This window comes from Apis mellifera, linkage group LG10 (assembly GCF_003254395.2).
Source record: "Apis mellifera strain DH4 linkage group LG10, Amel_HAv3.1, whole genome shotgun sequence".
Lineage (NCBI taxonomy): Eukaryota > Metazoa > Arthropoda > Insecta > Hymenoptera > Apidae > Apis > Apis mellifera.
In genome coordinates this window covers 8661734-8684220 of record NC_037647.1, presented here as the reverse complement: position 1 = coordinate 8684220, position 22487 = coordinate 8661734, and the positions used below count along the sequence as shown (strand labels likewise).

The window sequence follows — 22487 nt, the reverse complement described above, 5'->3', positions numbered from 1 at the left end:
ATACTACTATATCCCTGGATTCAACCAGACCTAATCTACTACTTTTTTTTTTCTTTTTTTTTTTTTTTCAACAAATCGCGCTCCATATTGTCCTCGTTCATTGCTTTCTTTATTTTATCAGGACAATCAAGTAAGAAATGATATTTTAAAAAACTTTTTTGCATTTTTGCAGCTCATCGATTTCATAATATTCCATCTTAAATTATACGAGGAATTTTCGGCACGAATATTTTTAGAATCAATTTTTTAGATTTGATGAAACACTCTATTCGTTACACGTCATAATATAATGCCTGTTAGTATGTAAGCAATCGAAATCGGACTGATTAACGCATAACTCTATGTGTGTTAATCACATAAAACGCATGAACTGTAATAAGTCGAAATGAATTAAAAGAAATGTGGATGAAAGAAGCGCTTTTGTATTTTTTAGGCCATGTGAGTCTACCTTACAGCTCGAAACTATTTTTTTTTTTTTTTCTCATTCGTTCGCCACGAATGAATTAAAATTTCTCCCTTTGTAATAATAATATTTTCGAAGCTGTATATACTTAACGACAACAATAATTTCTGAAATTATTCGATCTAATCGCGTTCGTAACGATGTTCGAATCTGTAAGGAGTTTTTAAATGTTACTGTTCCTTCCTTTTCTTTATCTTCTTTAGATTATTTTTCTTAAATAACCGTTAATGACCAGATAATCAAAGACTAATTTTTCTAAGCAGCATTCAAAAAACAGAGAATATTTTGTAATGAACTATCGAGCAAAAAAACGTACGGAAAAAGAAACAAAAAATCAATCTAGTAAAAAGATGTTTTTCTGTGTGTGGTTTTTTATGTACACCAACATACCATTCTGCAAGTGTGTGTGCCACAGAACGTATTTTGACAAGTTCCGAAAGTTCATGTTACTTTTATTTTATCAATGATTTTTAATCAACCGACAATGCATCGATGAAAGTAAAGTGATGATTGATGAAATATTGAGTTTAATCGATATTTTCTGATGAGAGGAATGAATTGTCGAAATATGTTCGGCTCACATGATAGGGCATCAGGGTACAAGGTGATCGGGTATCATGTATAAATATTATACGCAATAAAAATAAAACAAACTTAACATGACGATGTTCTATGGAGAGAGAGAGAAAAAAAAAAAAAAAACCAAGAATCGAAAAAAATGCATGCGATTTTAGAATAGCCTAGGAAGAGCACATGTAAAGCAGCAAATGAAAATGAAATGTGAATGAATGTTAAAACTAAAATCATTCTTTGTTAAATACTTTGTCAAGTATTATTATTATTATTATTACTCTTGTTGTTGTTGTTATTGTTACTGTTATTATTATTGTTATTGTTGTTATTATCATTATTAATATTTTCATTAATGCGTATTGGTTTTAAAAATATAAACAACTAGTTTTATTAATTATTAATTATGAGTTAATTACCTTGTAAAAAGAAAAAAAAGAATAAAGAGATATAATACTAAACAGTTCACCGCTATTTTTAATGAGATTATTTTGTATAATACTTGACTAAGCGTACCCGATGTACCATTTCTTTTGATTCTCAGAAACAAATGTATTCAATTTTAATTATTTCTTTTTTTTGCAAGAAAATACTTTTGAAATATTATCGTACATTTAAAATCCCTATTATAATAATAACGTTACGGCCAATAGATAAAAAAATTGATATTATATATTACGCGATATATTATATATATATATGTACGTCGGCTGTAAAAATGGTACAGGGTTCAGAGTGTTTGTTAAACAATAAGCAGGACTTACAACGCGCGCAGTACCCAGCGACACAAGTCTGGCGGCCTTTTTTACCTGTACGCCCAAACGGTGTTGAGTGTGACGACTTGTCTGCTTTACCAATGCACATATGAATTCAGATTGCAGTTCAGGCTGGTCTATACATTGTTGCAATGCGTTTTGCGCTAATACCACGTGATAGTCTATGCCTGCTTGTTCTACTGCCACCGACATGAACAATTGACAAGCCTAAAGAGACAAAAATATCGATCTCGTAATTTTTTTCCTATCCAAACGTGTAACATTATCGATACGCGATATTCTTAAACGTTTACCTTGAAAAGCTTGATGGCTTCAGTTTGCAAGGCTTCGGACGTCAAACTAGTCAGTGGACTAGTGATGTTTTCTTTCGTGTGCAGTAACAATGGGTGTCTCCAAAGTACGCAACTAGGATCCCCGTCAGTCTCCATCAATCTTTGCACTAATTGCTCGTATTGAGTTCCTGCATTAGGTCCACCTCCGGACACCACCGTCAAATGATACAACCAATTGTCTTTGTCTTGCTTGTGGGGCATCAGCAAGTACGTAGGGCCTTGATGAGTAGGAAAAATGCCGATCGTTCTCTCATGCGGACACTCGGCGTCCCTTTCCTCGCTATCACTGTCCGACACGTGTTCAACCTCTTCCACTCTAGCATCCCTCATATTTATTTGTCCAATAGGATTCTAAAAGCAAAATAAAAAATAGAAGGGTCGAATATTTATATAATTTATTTTTTAAGTGACACTTTTCTAAAATGGATGGCTTACCGTATCATTAGGGCACTTAAAGTAAAGGAACATTTTTCCGATGAGGACGCACCAGCATTTCTTAGCGTGCCCGTTCTTCACTTTCGTCAACCATCCCTGTATCGTAGGCTTATTATCTTCTTTGCTGAGCAAAAGTTTCGTTGCATTTCGCCTTTGCACGTTTTGTAAAACTCTTATCCAATCTTCCATCGTCGCGATGCAATCTGCCGTTAAATAATACGTTTTCTTCCCCGTTGCTATTTCAAACGTCGCCGCACCCTCCGCCCTATTTATCCTGTTGAAAAGGTGATATTATGTATTCATCTTATACAACTTTGATATTAAAAAAAAAGTAGGAATATTTAAGTAATTACCTGCACACTTCGTCCAAGACAATTTGACCTTGAGGCTTTCGATTCACATCGTTTTGACTTTTCCAATACGTGAGCACACCATTCTTCAACACGAACCATCTTTTCCTCCAAGTTTTCAATTTACCACCGAGTTTCGCGAGATGGCCCGTCTTCTCCAACGATTCCTGCCGTTTCGGGCTCTCGCCAGAGACTCGCATCAACAAACTAGGCATGCTAGATTCGAGGGAGGTAGAGCTAAGAGCATCAGGAGGTATCGCGTAATCTTCCGATAAACCAGATTCCAGAGAGGTGTCTGCAAACACGATACAATCTCCAAATCGGATGTACGAATGGAAAATTTAAAAATAACATGCAATAACGTTAACGTTAAAATGCTTACCACGTTTCACGCTTTTGCTAGGAGAACCGCTGGAGCTTCTTTTGGCGGGGCTAAGGCTGCTCGTAGTTTTAACGCTCTTCGACGGACTACTTCCGCTACCAAGTGACGAGTCCGTGTTGTCCGACGAACTATTCGTGATCCTTGTATTGGTTTCCGTTTGATTAGGATGCTCTTCGCCATCCGAACTGTCGTCAGAACTGTCGCCGAAAGGCATGGATCTGATTTGACTGGCTCGCCCTAAAGAAAAGTATATATAATAAAAAAAAAAGACTTGAAAATCAATATTATTCGAGATGATAATAAATAAGAAATAGAGGATAGATTTACCCTTGACCGTTGCATAGACCGGAACTGAAATGTCGCAATAGCCTTGAGAATTGTGGGCGGTCAAGTTGTGCCCTGTCGCTTGGGAATGTTTCGACGAGCTGGTCGTATTGGTCATCGTTGAAGGTGCGGATTCCTCGTTCGTAGGTGGACCGATGCCAAGCCCGCCATCCGCCACCTGTAATAGAATTTCCAAAATATAAATATTTCTTCCCTCGCGATAATTTAATTTAATAATTCTCTTGCAAAGCTTCAGAGAATTCATTTTCGCGAATACTTTAAACGAATCCTTTACTTGGTATATCTTTGCCTCCCAACTGGGAAATCGGTGGAGAGGCGGGGTTGGCGGTCGAGGACCTTGCGCGCTTTGAGCCCAATTCATCCCTTCTCTACTCGGCGTGTAAATCTCCGCGTAATCGTGGATAGCCTCCGAACTTCCGCTGTCCCTGCTCGTCTCCGAGACTCCGGGTATATTCGGCAACATCACCAGATTTTCCACCGCCGCGGCGAGTTCTTCCGACAATAAGCTAGAATTGGAAAAAGGACGGCAAGCAATAAAACACGGAACTAATTCAACCGCATTCAAATCGCTTCGATAAAAATACATTGGGTTGGCAATTAAGTAATTGCGGATTTCAGTTGAAGTTGACGACGACCTAATCAAAGCAATAATCGATTCGGATCGTCACAGTACAACTCGTGAGATTGCAGAGAAGCTTCATGTATCGCGTACATGCATTGAAAACCACTTAAAATAACTTGGCTATGTTCGAAAACTCGATACATGGGTTCCTCGCGAACTGAAAGAAAAGCATTTAACGCGACGCATTAACAGCTGCGATTCGCTAAAGAAACGTAATGAAAATGATCCATTTTTAAAACGACCGATAACTGGCGATGAAAAATGGGTTGTTTACAACAATATCAAGCGGAAAAGATCGTGGAGCAGGCCACGTGAACCAGCTCGAACAACATCAAAAGCTGGTATTCGTCGAAAGAAGGTTTTGTTATCAGTTTGGTGGGATTACAAAGGAATTGTCTATTTTGAACTCTTACCACCCAACCGAACGATCAATTCTGTTGTCTACATTGAACAACTAACGAAATTAAACAATGCAGTTGAAGAAAAGCGGCCCGAATTGACAAATCGAAAAGGTGTTGTATTCCATCATGACGATGCAAGACCACACGCATCTTTGGTCACTCGGCAAAAATTATTGGAGCTTCGTTGGAATATTTTGCCGCATCCACCATATAGTCCTGACCTTGCACCATCCGATTACTTTTTGTTTCGATCTTTACAAAACTCCTCGAATGGTAAAAATTTCAATAATGATGATGATATCAAATCGTACCCGATTCAGTTTTTTGCTAATAAAAACCAGAAGTTTCATGAACGTGGGATTATGATGCTGCCTGAAAGATGGCAAAAGGTCATTGATCAAAATGGGCAACACATTACAAAATAAAGTTATTTAATTCCATGAAAAAATTGTTTTTGATTTTCTAAAAAAAATCCGCAATTACTTAGTTGCCAACCCAATAATATATATCAGCAATAAGCCCCGTAACAGGCTCGTGCCAATAAGAAGGGAAAAATTAATGCAATCATTTTTTTATATATATATGTATATATATAAAGAAGAAGCTTTAAAATATTCGAAGGCGACGCGGGAGGACAAAGTGGGTCGACAGATCCCCGCAGGAAGTCTCAGGACGTTACAGGGTACCACAATTTCGAGAGTCGGGCGCCGCTATCACGTCGTGAGACCTCCCAAGGAGAATCGAGACACATTTACGCGGCGTTAAAAAGCCGATAAACGGCGCGCAAGCAGAAGCGAAAGAATTACAGAGAGAACAAGCGGCCAGGTGTATGTGTGTACATATGTATCGAAAAGTGTGACAAGTGTACAATATAAAGCGCGCAGCGTCGCGACGAGATTCTACCTTGAGTCCATATTGGTGGTTGTGATTCCTCGTTGTATAGTTCCGCAAGCGGACAGGTGTCTTCGGTGCTTGGTGCCGGCTTGTGGTTCCGCTACAGAGCTCTGCACGCTTTCCGGTATAGCTTGTGGCGTTCCCTCCAAGCTTTCCGATCGTCTGCGCAACGTCGGGTCTACTTCCAGGGATAGGGACGCTCTCGTGGGGGCCTAGAATAGATATTTTTTTTTTTTTTTTTTCAGAAAGAGACGTACCTTTTGAAAAAGATTTTTAAAAAAGATGTAAGAGAAATGAAAAATTTACAGGCGGTTTCAGGCCGATGTTGGTTATGTGATTTCTCAGTAATTCCAGCTGTTGGTTACACTTGTTGTTCTGTTCCCTCAGATGCTGGTTTTGCTGTTCCAATTCCCTCAGCTTATTGGTCACCCATTCCTTTATTCTCGCGGCTTTCGCCTCGACCTGCCTCGCGTCTTGAAGCCGCAACTGCCTCTGCAAAAAGTAATAATTATCGTTCGTAATAATCGTCGATTTATCTCGTTCGAGATTTGATACGGTGAATCACATTCCGCGTGACGCAACGTTATCGGAACACTTATTCTGCAAAATAGCGCGTGAAACGAGATCCGCTCGGCGAATTCTCGGAGGGGAAAAGTGACGCTGACGGTGAGCCGAGAGGGGATTTCCAATATCACGAAGATCACGATTCCAATCCGTTTTTCGTTCGTTACCTGCTCCTCGACCTGTGTCTCTAGCTTCGAGATACAAGCACAATGGACATCCTCGATCTTGTCATTCTGCGTACCGGAAGTAGACGGCAGCGAATGCGGTGGAGAACCAACGCCGGATGTGCTCAAGCAATATTCACCCTTCACTAGCCGCTCCTCCATCATCCGTACCTGTAACAGACATCATCGTATTCGTTCAACCATTGTTCTACGAATCGATCATCACCATTTCAAATTTATCTATCTTACGATCTTGTGCCAAATCTCATTTTTACAGATCGTTAAATTTCATTTTTCAATTAATCTCTACTTTCGTTTCTACTTCCCTTCCTCCAAATACTCTCTTTCGATTAGAACAAATCGATCCGTATCTATAAAATTTTCTCCGGAACGGGCTACTTTCCGACTGGAAAAATTGCACGAATTCTATGAATTTCATTTCGCCTCGAGAAGCGTCACGCGAGCGTACCACGTTTCCGGTACGATCGAAGAAGCATGGCAGTCGCGGAGACGCGTGGCGTGAGATCGTCGAGTAAACAGCGATGACAAAGCGAGTGGAGGAGAGAGTGGGAGAACGAGAAAGGAAATGAGAGAGAGAGAGAGAGTGTGTGTGCGCGAGTTGCGTGTGGACCTCGTGCGCCCCTTTTCTGCCACGATGATGGCAGTGCTCGTTTCGCAGCAGCTGTCAAAAATCGATATTCACGTTTACACAATGTGGATACGTAAGCGCTGCACTCTGCACGTCCGGTAAACCGGTAGTGAAACGAGAGAGACGGACAACGATATCGAGAAAATCAATACGCCAACGTAGAAATTCTCTGGCCCAATGTTTTCCTCCTTGTGACCGCATGTGAGTGCATGTGCTCTCCACGAGTCATATCGATCACCCTCCGCGTTTTCATTGTCGTCCTGTGTTCATCGAGTCAAGAACCGCGGTTTCATCGAGCCTTCCGCTCGTTTTTTTCTTATATTAATTTAAAAGAGGTTAAAAGAGATCAAAGATGTGGAATGCTAAAAAAAAAGAAAGAAAGAAAGAAAGAAAAAAGAGGAATAGAATAAAAGGAGAAAACGACGAGTTTTATCTCTAATAATACTAAAAGATAACGATCGAAGCAAGAGTTGCAACTGTTTCGCACGACGAGTAACAAAGCTGAGACGCGACACCGAGACAACGCTCGGCAGAGCATTATATTAATAGCACCGTCATTCCATCGAATTATCTTCCCAGATATCTCGGCATTCTTCGGCCCTCCACACACACACACACACACAGCACACACAAACACACATTGTATCACCGTAAATTGCATCTATCAAGCCCACGTGCCGCATCGCTTCGTGCAATTAAAAACCATCACACGCGAAACGAATCGACTTATTCGCACATAATATTTTCTCTCCTCGCAAACTTTTCCAAAGAAATTCGGCCGGATTTTAATTAATCCCCTTTTATAGAGAGGCGGTTTAAATGATCTAGAAAACGATGATCCCCTTACCCGAGCTACGATAAGTGGCCATGATAACCGATCGATGAGATAATCGACCAACGACCTTTCTCAAATCCTTTGTTCTTTCTTCTCCGCTCTCCCACGATTCCCGAGGACACTCCCCACACACGAGGACACGAGAGGACCAGATTTCCCTTCCCAGCTGCAATATACGATCAACCTCTTCTCGGGGGATGGATGGAGGGGAGGAGGATATGCTACGCCACTTGCTCCTCGCGTTGCCGATGATCGAACCGAACTGAACGAAACTAATGCGCGTAAACTGTGCGGGCCTTTCCTGCGCCCGATGAGTCACGTTCTTGGCTCACAGCCAATGACAGAATTCGTGGTGCGGCCCTGGTGCGTGCACACACTCGCCACCCTTGGGGCGAGCAACGTCACGGGCCGACAGTCGACGACAGACGGCCTCCTCTCGCCGGATCATCCGCCGGATACCGCACCAGCCTTCGTCCACCAGGCCGGGGAGAGAGCTAACCAACGAAAACGCGACGATCCGATCGCGGCCACGTTGCAGCGCGTCCACGTTCTTCAGATTTATCGATCTGCCCCGCGTTTGTATCTCGCAGGCCTGCGCTCGCTCTACTCCTCGCCACGCGACACGTTTCTACGATGAACGATCGTTCATTCGGGACGAGTCTTATGGCGATTGCTATGAGTTTTTCACGTGCGTTGATTCGTTGATCCAATGGAATCGCGAACACGAACGAAAGAAAAGGAAGAACGAAAGAAAGAAGAGAATTTCTTTTTCTTTTTTCTTTCAAATCGAGATGAAAGTTATCGGAATGGAGAGAGATATTGTAAAATCGATCGAATTTTTCTTCCAATTTTAAAAGAATGAACGTGGATGAGAAAAGCGAGCATGGGGATATATTAGGGATTCGAGAAATTAAACTGCGTCGACGTTCGTCCAACTCGATGAATTTCAAAAGACTTTCGGAAGGAGAGGGGATAAACTTGGAGCTCTGTTTAATTCAGAGACAACGAATCATTCGATCGAACGATTTCTCGAGCAGAACACGTTTCCGAACTCTATCCGAAAGATTTATCGATTCGTTTCGCCACAGACTTGAAACGCCTAGAAATAACTCCCCGAGGAGAATAATCGAATCTCGTGCGCCGATCTCATATATACTCCTCCTTTGTACCACTTTCTAACGCCATTCAATTATTCTCACTTATTCTTTTTCTTTTTCTTTTCGTGAAACTTCCTCCCGGATCACGATAATATTCCATTGATATCGGAAAGGGAATATCAGATTTCATAGACGCATCCAACTGATCCGAATCTCTGAATTTCTCTGGATGGAGGATAGGTTCTCTTGGAGAGCGGTTCAATGGCCAGAAAAGGCCACTTTGTTTTTTTCCTTCCTTCCTTTCTTTCTTTCACGAAGGGGACGCGCTGGGGAACAGAAGGGTTCCATTGGAGAGGCTGGTCCCCTTATCTTTTCACCGTGGTTCGGCGCACGTGCGCGTACACGCGACAAAGCGGTATCACCTCTCACGGGTGCATCGTCGAATTATGGCTGGCTTCCCGCCAAAAGCAACCCGTGCACGTATACACGCAGAAACGTTCATTCAGCTGCGTTCGTTCGGGGGAGACGAGAGAGAGAGAGAAGAAAAAAAGGAACAGACGACCGCGGTTGGCTTAAATGGATCAACGACCGACGAACGCGTGAGAAATATGCAGTCGAGACCGAAGAGCTCGACATTGTAACGAGCACATTTTCACGTTAATGAGGAATTGTGAATGACGGAGAAGAATTTTCGGAGTAAAGCCAAATGAAAATTTGATGACGAGAGAAACATTCGAAAGATAAACTTTACAACTATCTTCAATTTTAACTGATAGTGAAATTCTGTCGAGCTCTTCTATCTTTACTCTTCTACTTTCGCTCTCAAACGCGAGAGTTCTATTTTTTCGTTCTAAGACTGTAATAATAGAACGTGTAAGAACAAAGTGGAAGAAGGGTTAAGCGATCCGAGTCGCAGAAAGACGGAGAAAGTTACGCGTCCGCGATGGAACCGTCGTAAGAACACCGCTCAAAGGCTGGAGATCGACGTTCGAAGGAAGGGGGAAGGAACGGCGAGATTGGAACGGGTCCGGCGCCACAAACGCTTTGAAATATTTAAAGGAACTGTGCGCGGGGAAGAAAGAAAGGGACGGGTGCGCGTACCTTTATTTTGTTTGGTGCGCGGGTGCTCACGGGAAACGAGGATTACTCATGAATTGGCGTTAAGCCAATTCTATACGCGACACGTCCCGTCAAAGCGGGTCGTTAAGTCGACCCGCGTCCTCCCCTCCTCGCCTCTTGTCTCTTCCGACACTTTGTGTCCACTCGCACTTGTCCCGATCTCGTCTTCGATTCAATCCTGATCAAACACAAACACTTCGCGTGACCCTTCTCGTTGAACTTTCGATACCAAGAATCGAACAGTCGTCATCGACTTTGCTCCGCCCTTATGGACCGATTTATCTTCATCATCCTCCCTTCTCGACGCTAGGCACGAAAATTACTTTACTTTGCTGATCGACGGACGTATCGGTGTTCGTTAAGAATTCTCACTTACGACATTGAATATGACACCTATGTACACGAAATTAGGAAAGCGAGAGAAAAACGTGCGAATAATCGAACGAAACGAAACGAAACGGAGAACAGAGGCAAGTGCACGCGTCAATCGATGCGCTCTCGAAGGCGCTAACTGCCAAAAACTAAAAGAAAATCGATGAGAGGGTGGAAGAATATAGTGTGGTACACAGCGTGTCGTGACAGGTTTACCTTTCATCGGTGTCACCTGCCTGCCTCCATAATTCTCGTGAACGCGGTGGTTGGTCGACGCCGCTGCCTCCTCCCCGTCGCGATCGAGGCTTGCCACGGGAGCAAGGATCGAGAGAGGATCGACGACGATCGGTGACGAGATATCTGCCGCGGATGCACGTGGATCACCAACGCCCGACTTTTTCCCCCCCGAATTTCGAGGTCATAACAAAACGACCGTGTTGCCGGCCGGTCTTACGGCCATATTGTCGCCTCCTCTTTCTCTCTTTCTCTCTCTCTCTTTGCTCCCCTCGCCTCTCCCCATGCTCCCTCCTCGTTTGTCCATCACCGGTTCCAGCTGGTCGTCTTTCTCCTGTGCCACCCTCCGCTCCTCCCCCTTCCTCTTTCTCGCGCCACCCGAACCAGCAAAAATCAATGCGACGTAACATGCGCCCTGACACCCGGATCTTCCGGTGTACCGACCGAACTTTCACTTTCCCCATTTTCTCTTACTGCCGGAGAGTAAATTTCAAACTTCCTTCTCTCTCGAAATATTAAATTCGAGTATATGTACTTTGGAAATCGAGAAAAGGAAGAATCGTTCTTTTAGAAAGAAAATTTAATGAATTTGAGATTTTGAGATTTGAGGTTTTCGAAGAATATAAGAGAGAAAACTAGGGCAAGGTTGCACACGCTCTGTGGATAACGTTTCGAATCGTTCCCCTCAAGAGAGAGAGGAATTAATTGTCGATCGAAGGTGATGGGCACGAATCGATGGGAATGAACTCGTTCAATCGCGTTTGAAAAGAAAGATCGTCAAGTACGAAAGAGAAATTGCCTACTGTTGGTACAAAGTCAGGGTCGCATGCTAAATTCCGGTATCGGTCGGTAAAGGGCAAGCGATGGGGGTGCAAGGTCGGGGGAGAAAATCGATGAGCGACTCGGTGGAAACGATAGGTCTGGTTTTTCACCCACCGAATAGAGAATTCCCTGGTCGGTAACGCAGCAGTATATCGATGGTATTTTTGGAATTTCGTGGAATTTTCCAACTTTTCGCTCTTCAAGTTCATTGCCAAGTTTAAACAAGCTTAAAAAAACAATCTTCCTCTAAAAACATTATTGAAGAGACGCGCCCTTTTAAATAAATCCCTCTCCCCTCTTTCTCCAAGGGAGAAAGGATTTAATTTTTCGTCCACGCTGATAGATGGAGGATCAAGTAGTAAGAGCCCGGGCTCCACGTTAATTCCATGGAATATGGATATTTTACTTCGCAACTTATGCACGAACTTCTAATTAAGCTGGTTCACTGAATTTCACGTCTCGCAAAATAGAAGTTGAAATTTCTTGGGGGGCAAAGATTTTAAAAATGTCAAAGGTATACTGCCGTGTTTCCATTACATACGATTTCTCTCGATCGAAACGAATCGATCTTCGTTAGAAAATAAATGGATATTTTTTAATAAACGAATTCTAGAAGAATTTCCAACGACGCAACTTACAACGCAACAAACGATATACACAGAGAGCGGGACGAATCGTTTGGAAGGGAAAGGAAGGTCTCTCGAAAGGAAAGACGTCGTTATCACTCGCTAAATTAATTATTTATCCTTGGTATCTTGGAGCTGGTTGGCCGAGCGACACAAGCGTCCCGTTAATGGCCATCAGGCGCGATCATTTACACGCGGAATCGATCGGACGCTGCTCGTGAACAACGACATCGCAGCAGACAGGCAGAACCGATTTCCTAACGTTTAGATTTCTCTCAACGACCTGAATTGCTATTTACGAGCTCAAGGAAACGCTAACGAGTCGAGAATCGAGCGGCACGATCGGTTGTTGTATCTCGAAGAAAAACCGGAGGAGGGATCTCCCCGCGATGGCGATTGTAATTTATTCTCACCTTGTCCTCCGCCTCGTCGGCTCGACCCTCCGCTTCCAACACTCGCTGCTCGAGTTCCGAGAGCTGGAAAAAAAAAAGAAAACAAAGATCAGCTAACTTTTTCCTCTTAGATCGTAGTAAATTTTCTCTTAATTTATATTTTAACAATATTTTTCTTCCCAAAAATTGATTTTGACGATCTTCCAAATCTCGAATCGTCTCGAGACAAATACGCATCTATTTAGATATAAATGTTGGGTCTGAAAAGAGGTAGACGCGTCTACAAGGGAGAGGGAGAGGAAAAAAAAAATGAAATATTCATAATCCGACGAGATATATCGAGAAGCGAAAGGGAAGATAGAGATTCCACGACGCCGTCATCTAATTTTCCTTCCAGCGGGAAAACTTCCATCAAAGTTGCCCAAGTCCATAGCCCGATGGGTGGATGCCTGGCTGACGAGAGTTTAATGGATACCATGGACTTAAGCGGTACCGCGAAACTTGCTTGATCCGTCAAAGATTGATACGCGCCGCTCCTCCGCCACGACGTAGACGTATCCCCGTGGTTTACCGATCTTCAAACCGACCACGTTTCCTCCTCCTGCGATTGATTCTTCCACTACCAAATTCACCGCTCGGATTTAAATTTAAATCTAAATTCGAATTAAAATTAAAACACCTTCCATCCAGTTTAAGTCGCATTAAACGGACGAGCTAGCGAAAGCTCGAAACCTCTCCGGCCAATGTCCCAAAAGAGTCGTGCAACGAGGTCTGTTTTCTCTGCGCGGCAACTGTTGGCAAAAATAATGGGCAATTCATTCGATACGCGGGCGTGATTTAAGTCTCCCCGGAATTAGCGGGGCGGCCCATTAAACCGAGGCCGAGAATCGGACTTCTCCCCGCGTATCTCCTTCTCTCTTTCCACCGTCGGCTAAAAAGTAGTATCCCGCGGTTGACCCCCGGGACACTATGAATTGCTCTTAAACCCGCGCCTCGACCCGTATATTAACCTCCGTTTTAATTAATCACCGCGGCCGGGCGCCGGCCACGGCGACGCCCGCGTCGTTTTCGCGTGCCGTGAACAACGAAACTTATTAATCCCGTTATTCGACCGAAAATTCCATCACCCCCTCCCCGTCTCTCCCAAATTTATCCCGCGCGCGTGTGCGTTCGTACGACAAGGCCGATCAAATAACCCCGCCGCCGTTTAAACGTACGAGAGAACGATTCATCGTTGCTCGACAATTGACAACGTGTGAAACGTGCGAAACCATCTGGTGGCGAGGGCCAGAGAAACAGTTTCGAAACAGCGGTGCACACTTTGATGTTAACGAGTGTTATCGATGTATCACGGTCGATCGATAAATAATACGTAGCCAGAAAAGCGGCAAAGGATGGAGAGAAAGAATAAGTCCTCCAATTTTCCACCGAGAGATAAGCGCAGGCTTGCCAATCATCGGTGATGAAAGGAATCGCGTTGGGTCGACGACGCGAGCAAATAAGGAGGAGGGCAGAGGGCGTCGAGCGAGACGTTCGATCGCGAGTCTTCTGGTCTTGGTCGTGCGTGAGAATTCAGTGGTTCGGCTCGCGAGGACGACGGGGAAAGAAAGTCGAGGCAGGCAGTCGAGCGCGGGAGGATCTCATCAGAAGGGTGCACGGTTAGTAGCATCTGGCGTTGAGAGGGAAGAAGAGAGAGAGAGGGGGGAGAAAGCCGAGAGAGGTATGAAAGGAGGGAAAGAAAGGAAGTGGTATCGAGACACGTAGAAAAGGGGGAAAAAAGAGGGGGAGGGATAGGCGCGGATTTCCTCTGGCGTTAAAGTCGCGGCTCGACTCGAGAAGAAAGGACGTCTACGACGGAGGGTGAAGGACGGGTACATTAGCCGCAAACGGGATGCCGGAGAATCTCTCAAACTGTCGTCAACGCTTAAGCTCTCCCTCTTTTCTCCCTCGACTCGCTCTGATTCGGCAATAACGGCTTATGAAAATCGTGGCCTCTCGTGCTCGCTGTTTCGCTCATATTTTTTTCTTCTTTCGAACAGAAGGAACGAACGAACGAAAATTTCTCCTCGATCTTTCGACAGATGATCCCTAAAATGATCCGTAGCACGAGATCAAACGACAAGTTTCTCTTAAATTTCTTTAACGTTGAAGCAGAAGCTTGTAAATTCTTTCGAGTCGAGGAACAACGGGAAGAAAAGTAAAACGTACGGGCAAGAGTCGTTATCGAGAGAGAACGCGTTCGTTATGGGAATTCGTGCGTACTCGGAGCGTTCTCTTCGGTTGAAACAGGTGACAGTTGGCAGGGAAGAATGAAAGAAGGGAAAGAAAGAAAGAAGAAGCAGACTGAACGATCAAATGAAAACGTCTGCGCGGAGTGGTATTCGATGTCGAGTGCGTCGTGGTATCGTTGGAATTCAAATCGAATCGCTCTCGAGCACCGGATACCTCGAGTGGAAATACAAAGAAGATTCACCGCGAATTGATCGGACCTGTGAGCAGCAATTTAACAAGCTTCGCTTTATTCTTTTTTTTTCTTTTTTGTTTTTCAACTCGTTACAGTTCGAGGAAACGAACTGGAATCTCTCATAATTCTCTAAAACTTACGAACAGATCTTTAAACGGATCGTTTAACCGAATACACTTGGACGTTTACGAATGAAAGTTGACCCTCGATTATTCGTCGAGGAAGAAAACTATTTACCTCGAAAAGAAGACTTTTAAATTCCATCGACGAAACGTCGATCGGCCTCGTCGTTAGTTCTCGAGACAGACGATGATGATTTTATTAAAAAGTTCGAGGAACGTTGTTAAGAGGGCGAGTCAACGTCATTCGAAGAAAAGTGGGCCAAACAGGGAAGAAGAAAGCCAAAAAGGAATAGCGATAAAGTAGAGACAAAAGGAGAAAGAAAGAAAGAAAGAAAGAAACGATAACTTTCGCCCCCCGTCGTTTTGAAAAGAGGGTGGAAAAAGGGTGGAGGCGAGATTGGTTCGTTAATGTTATCGCGTGATGCGAGACATAAAGCACGGCGCGCGCCTTCTTGGGTTTCGTTTCTCTTTGTGCCCCCGGCGAATTTATGGCGGGCCGATGGTGTCGCGTGAACGAAAAAGAACGCCAACACTGAGGGAGCGTATACGATACGATACACCTCGCGTCACCCCTTGTTTGAAAAATCGTCACGCGAATTCACGCTTTGTTCCTCTTACCGATCATATATGGATAATGATCACACGCCCAATTCCAAGAGAATTTCTTCGAAACGCTTGCCCGATCAACGAAACAATCAAATCAATCCAACGTACAATTTTTCATTCTTCCTAAACCCACTTGATCCTTCTTCTTCTTCTTCTTCTTCTTCTTTTTCCAAGCTACTTTCCCAGCTACGTATATTTTACGTATTCAAACGATCTAAATTATATCCGACAGATCTTCTCAACGTTTCCCTTCCGGTTAAAATCGCGAGAGCTGGCTGGCCTAGAGGGATGGAAAAGCTGGCGAACGCTTTCATTTTTTATGAAGAGGGCCGAGCACAGCGTGCAGGTCTTTACGGAAGCGCATTAGCACTTCATGGAGGCTCGGTCGGCTTCCCCCCTCGAAGAGAGAGAGAGAGAAACCTTTCCTTCGACCGAGATCCCCACGGATCGCTCTCCCGTGCCTTGTATATTAATTATTTCGAGCGGAAAAGGGTAGAGCGGCACGGTTGGCGCGCCCCTCGCCTCGGCCAGAAGAAAATTACGCAGGTGGACAGCCGGCACCGTTGACCCAGATTCGTCACGTTCACCCGCGTGTCAATTTCCATCTCGTCCCTATTAATTAACGTCATCGATTTACGATATGGATACACAGCTCGCATGGATATAATATTATTTGAGGGAAGCACGCGTCGATAAATGAACGACCAATCGATAATGGAGATAACGGATCGCCTCGTGATTTATTCTTCGTTACGAGGGGATGAAATGGGGGATAATTGGAGGAACGTAAGGAGACGTTCCACGTAAGGGCGAGTGTTAATAATATTAGATGGGGAGTTATAGAGTGGTTACAGAGTCTTTGAAACGTAATTATAAGAGAAGAGATAACAAAGAAACGTTTGATAACCAATCGGAAGGGGTAATTGATCTTATCTTTCGAACGGTCTTCGCGCCGAAGATCCCCTTCCTCAGCGTGTATTCCGAACAGGATATTCCGGTTAGAGGAAGAACAGGAAGAAGTCGAGGCCTCGAAGGAAAGGCGGGGATTAAGGGAACAGGAGGAGGGAGAATAGTTTCAACAACGGTGGATCGTGACCGAAACGAGGAAATTGTCACTTTCAGCCGTTTTCCCGCGCGTTGACTTTGCCACAGGCTGGACTTTCCAAGTTAAATCTAATTCAACTTCCAATCTCGACTTGCGCTTGCTTTTCAACGAGGCGCCAAGTTCGTCGGCCAACTGTACGCGAAGCGGCGGAAAATTGTTTTAATCTTCTTCCCCGACCCGATTTTCCTCCGACACGTCCGCGAGGAAGGAAGCGTAACTTATATTCGTAAAAAAAAAAAAAAAAGAAGAAGAAGAAAATTTTTGTGCAAGGAAAGCGAAAAGTACCGAGGAAAGTACTATTTTGTTCCATTCGTCTTTCATTGAAGCTCGCGGGGAAGAAAAAAAAAGCGTCTTTAAGAGGAATGCTACCTGTTGTACCTTACCTTTCACCTCTAGCGAAATTTCATCCCGTTCCTTCTCGACCCCATTATCACAGTTGAAATCTACCTCGTCTTTGAAATTATCACAGTTGAAACTCTTCAACTCCCCCTCCCTATCCATCCCACCTCTTCGTATTAATTGCCCGTTTAAGAAACGAGGCAAGGTACAAACCACCGTTGAAGGGACGGGGAACGAATTCACCCTTTCTTCCTTTTTTTCCACCCGTTTTTCTTCACCCATCTTTTCCTCGAGAAATATCGTCTTCCCTCGTCGTTCCTTCCTCACGCGTCACGCGAGAAGGAGGAAGAGGAGAGGAGAGATTAATCTCGCGCGTCCCATAAAAATCTCGAGATTCGATGAGATTCGAGATGGAGGAACGAGGCGAAATACCCGAGGAGAGCCGGGCCAGAATCCTTTCTAGGACGCGTTATTTATTCAAAGCAGGCCGTCTGAATTTTTCCCGCTGGAGCGTGGGATTCGTGAAAATAGGCCGTCGAAAGATAGTCGAGATTTCTCTCTCTCTCTCTCTCTCTACGTGTATCCTGATTTCGAGCAGGAGGTGTTGCGTCCGGAGGGCGCGAAACGGGACACGGAGAGAGGCATCCCCGTTAAAATCGATAACTCGATTTTCCGCGCATAGGACGGGGCCGAATTAATTTCCGACCATGCAAATTTCGTTATAACCGTGGACAATGCGGAAGGAGTGGAAGGCCGCGATGATATAATTGATCGCGCTTCTATTAGCGGATCAATCAATTACAATGGAGCCAACTAACGAGCAGATCGGGATCAACGATCCGTTCCACCTTTTTCACGCTCGGCGGGCCGCGTGAAACGCCGCGACTCCAAACGCCGCGTGCCAATTTCCAACCCCGCCCTATTCCTAGGGAAAACGTCACGTGTCACGCTTTAATTGGGAACGAAGCGGATATAACAGTCGCGTATCCCGCTCTCATCCGATTAGAATTCGAAATCGAGAATCGGGGCGTGGAGAACGCGATAATGGATCGTTTAACGGTTCGCGTCATCGTTGTTGCTCCATCGTTTATAATTAAACGATGCTCTTCCGATCCCCTCCTTGAATCGTGGAAATCAATTGTCGAATTTGTTCGAGGAGATTTTCTGTGAAATCGTGTGAAAAAAAATTCCACCTTGACGGGGTTGAAAAAACACACTGCACGGATTTGCAATATCGCGAAATGGGGGTGGAAAATTTGATAGCGCGTGAAAAATACAGGAGGAGAATAATTGGGGTAGAGGGGGGAGGGGAGGGGGTCGAAGGGAGGGCGGGATTGCGATGGGAATTGGGCACGTAGGCCGTTGAGAGGCGGGGAAATGAGCGCGGCTCCGGCCGCGATGCAATAACAATAACGCGGCGATCGCGCTAACAATCGCGAGGACGGTGATGACGGCTATGATAAAGCCTCGCCACGGGACGAATCTCGAATCTCGAGTGGAGGAGCAGGAACAGAGCATGACGATATTCGATCCGATATTCGCGTGGATTTCGCGTCGACCGTTTCTCGCCAAGTTCGATTCGCACCTTTCTTTTCGCACCTGAGAACAGAGAAGAAGAAGAAGAAGAAAAAGAGGTTCCTTCGAAAAGGAGCGAATTTTACTATAGCGGAAGAGGTAAAAAAAAAAAATTGCAAGCTGCAGGAGAAGATTTGTTCCGATATCGATAACGATACTACTCCCTTCCCCTGGACGTTTTTTTCTCCTCCCCCGTCTATTTGAATTTTAAATTTGAAAATTTAAATTCAACTCCCCCCTCCTCCCATCTCTCCATACATTTTTTATCGCTTTAAACGATATCCGGACACGTCCAATCATCGACCGGCCAATTTTTTAACCGCCAGGTCGGCAAACAATTTTCCCCCTTTTTTTTTCACGATGCCAGTTTTTTTTTTTTTAAATTTTACAAAAGCCTTTACACGCGGAACAATGTAATTTTGTCCCTCGTTTTTTTTCCCTTCCCTTCCTCCGCTACTTTTATTGCCAGAGTACGGTTAAAAATAGGAGGAGGACGTAGGCGCGTCGTGTGTTTTTTTTTTTCTTTTTTTTTTTTTCATTTCGCAATATCCGAGAAATTTAATTTTCATACGCGGTATTGAAAGCTCGTTCCGGGCGCCGGTTAATTTGCAGGGCGATCAACTCGATTTTTCGCGACGGTCAGGCGGCGAAAATCGGCCAATGGAAAATGCATTATATTTGCTTTATTTATCGCCGGCCGTGCGGTCAGATCGATTTATTTTGCATATTGAAAAGTCGGGGTGGACGCGTTTTGTTTGCGCCTGTCGCTCGACTAAGAGGCGGCCTTTTGCTCGCCTCGTGTACAACACGAGGGGAAGGGGGGGAGAGGTCATGAATTTTTCAAGAGCACGCATCGCATTTTCCACGGATAACGTTCGATCCAACATTTCGATCCTACTCTTTCATCTTTCGATCTTGCCGCCGTCTTTAAACTATGCACCGGTGTTTACGATCCTTCTCTTCTTTCTTTTCCCATTTCCGATTCCTCCGCGTAGTTAGATCCCCTTAACGCGAAAAAATAAATTATTCAAACTTTCGCATATACGAAATAAAGACACGCGTCTAACATCGATTCTCCATTTCTAACACTCCTTCATCCCACTTGCTTTCACAACGAACATAATGAAAAAAGAATATCCATAAAGAATTTAACCGGATCGATCTGCGCATCGTTATTACGCGTTAATCGGTATCGTTACGTTCTAATTTAACGTGTCTTCTTGGCTCTAGAGACGCCTCGGGGGTAATTGCAAGGATTGAAATATGCAGGGGTTGGCGGAGTGCACGGCCACCGCGCAACTTGGACTCGTGCGCACGGAGGAACTCGCGCGACGACGGATCGACCGGTTGATAATTAGGTCTCCCGGGTGCGGAAGCAATCATGGAACCTGCCTTAAGTATCGTCTGCGTCGAGATTCGCCCGGTTACAGCTCTGTGGAAAGTGCGCATGGCGAGTGCTGCGACGATGGTAATTGTGGAGACTCGAAGGGGAGCCGAACGAGAAAGACGAAAATTTCGTCCGAATGAAATTGTCCGTCTCCACCCCCTCCCTCCGTATCCGTCCCATTCCACGCTAATTTATCACGCCAAAACTCTTGCGAGACGTATAAACGCCACGTATATACGGCCGGATAAATAAATTTGTCCGGCCAATATCTCGCGCCGTTGATTGGGCGGCGCGTTGTTCCTCCCCCTCCCTCCCCCTGTCCCCGATGATTGACACAGTTGGATAGGCCAGGTTGAATGTCGTAATTGGGTCTCGCGAGTATTAGCGAGGGATGGTTGTTGCTTGGTCACACAACCCCTCCTCCAGATATCGACTGTTGTCAACAGATGTTCCACGGGGGCGGGGGAACCATTGTTCGGCCTAACTTCGGGAACAGAGACGTCACTGGCCGTCTGTTGGTATCTCTGAGATACGAGTATCTGACTATCGCGCGCTCGTTGCCCCAGATATCATCTGTCGACGATCGATCATCATCGTGCGTGCGTGAAACGATTCGAGGATCTCTTCCCTAAGGATTTGAAAAAGAATTTTTCAAAGAATCGAAGAGGCAATGATGATCGAATCGTTGGAGAAAAGGGAATGATCTCGAATTCGTGCATTCCAATTAACGCGCTGGTTACCAGAGGGTTTCTCTCCCTCGTTGTCTGCACGGCTGCGGACTCTCGGTCACGTTAAACTCGAGTTGTCGAGCATCCTATTCTGCATATTTACACGCGTGCACCGATCAGCCGGGCAACCTGCTCCAAAATCGAAGAGACGGTGTCATAATCGTATTTTCTTGAAATACTAAATATTTTGGAAGTCTCGAGTTCGAACAGATGAAACACGAATCGAACGATCTATGGATCGGTTCTTTTCCTTCTTCGATGTACTTTCTTCTTACGTCGCATTCGGCGTATATTTGAAACGAATGAATCTTTAATCACGTTTAAGCGTAGGATGTTTTGAAAGTTTGAACGGAGATAATTGCGGAAATTTTAATCAATCAAGGATCTATTATCCGTCGAAACGATCGTAACACTTCTCGATACTTCCCGGGAACGAGAAAGTATTGTACGGAGTATGGAAGGTTGCGATGGTATCATTCGCGTTTATATACGCGTGCACTTAACGCTTGAAATTTTTAATTACGCTCCCCCGGAAGAATTCGCCGGAGTGGCGAGAGTTTTACGATAATTTGCGGCTATAATTCGTTCTGCACAGCGCGTCCACCCTTTAGGAATTCTATGTTATTCTCCTTTCTTCTCCTTCTCCTCCTCCTCCTTCTTCTTTTTTTATCGTAAAAACCGCAGTACATTGTTCTCCCGATCGTGATAATAATTAAACGCTTCCGACGAAATGAAGAACCACAAAAATTCGTGGTTGCCTGATGTATTTCAGGGACAAAGGGATGTAAATCTAGGAAAGCAGGAGGAGGAGAAGGAGGAGGAAAAATCGATGGCGGCCTCTCTCCTTCCTTTCGACGTACCAATTAAAGTAAATCCGAGGTTTTTCTTTTTCTACAGATAGGTAATTTCGATGGAGAATTTTTTTCGTAAATATAATTGAGAAACACAAATAAATGGATTCGAAATAATTCATTTGAGAGTAAAATTGTTCCTCGAAAATTGTCCCGGCGAGTAACGAATTCTTAGAGGAAGGAAAGGAGAAGAATTCCTTTCTCGGATCCCAAGCGTCCAACCGTTCCTTTTTTATTACCTATCCTTTTATTGGCTGCAAGTTAATGCATTTCAATGGTAAAGATTCCCCCATCGAACGGATCGATCGAAGTTTGGAAATATTGCTGGGAGATGAAAAAGAGAGAGCATGTTCCAGCTGATAAGCGACGCTTTGTGCCGCGATAAGTCGAACGTGAAGCGGCCGCCGTCTCGATAGGAGAAATCGGTCGGCCGCGTCGATTCGGTTGAATAATACCCCTCTCTCTCTCTCTTCCTTACACGCGAGAGGCGGCAAGTCCTCTTTTACATAAAACCACGAATCGAACTGCGTCCGATCTATCCGCGAAAGGTCACAGGGGCATCTATTAGAAATCTATACGAATTTCCGCAGGATATCATCCCGATGGTTGCCTTCCATTCAACTAGAATCCGAATACTAATCTCGCGAACCGTGTTTTCCCTTTAATCGATGGAACGAATATATATATATATATATATATATATTTCCATAAAGCGCGTTGCGTAATTCCTTTAATCGGTTTAATGGATTCGCTCCACTCTCGAATTGATAAATCAACGGGATATAAATTCACGGGAAAATGTAGGATGCAAAAGACTTGGTGTTTCGATTCTCCTCAACAACAAGTTCGAACGAACCAGCTTTCTT

At 44.5% G+C, this 22487-nt stretch overlaps 1 protein-coding gene and 1 non-coding gene across 11 annotated transcripts in view; both read right to left on the bottom strand.

Moving 5' to 3' along the window:
• LOC724417 (uncharacterized protein CG43867) overlaps positions 1-22487 on the bottom strand; it is an 89225-nt gene that overhangs the window by 2340 nt on the left and 64398 nt on the right. For 5 of the 10 annotated variants that reach the window (XM_026443476.1, XM_026443480.1, XM_026443477.1 and 2 more), the window contains exons 3-13: positions 12466-12528; positions 6302-6469; positions 5877-6062; positions 5580-5782; positions 3928-4159; positions 3636-3810; positions 3309-3545; positions 2930-3221; positions 2577-2850; positions 2103-2492; positions 1798-2016 (exon numbers count right to left, since the gene is read on the bottom strand). In XM_026443476.1, the coding sequence (XP_026299261.1) occupies positions 1798-2016; positions 2103-2492; positions 2577-2850; positions 2930-3221; positions 3309-3545; positions 3636-3810; positions 3928-4159; positions 5580-5782; positions 5877-6062; positions 6302-6469; positions 12466-12528 (2439 nt within the window). Of the gene's footprint in view, positions 1-1797; positions 2017-2102; positions 2493-2576; positions 2851-2929; positions 3222-3308; positions 3546-3635; positions 3811-3927; positions 4160-5579; positions 5783-5876; positions 6063-6301; positions 6470-7794; positions 8048-10586; positions 10822-12465; positions 12529-22487 lie in introns of those variants that run through there. The other 5 variants (XM_026443478.1, XM_026443479.1, XM_026443481.1 and 2 more) reach the window with 3 other exon arrangements.
• On the bottom strand, positions 5308-5433 carry Mir3785 (microRNA 3785). Its single transcript, NR_039484.1, has one exon. It is a non-coding gene; the product is annotated as a microRNA 3785 (primary transcript).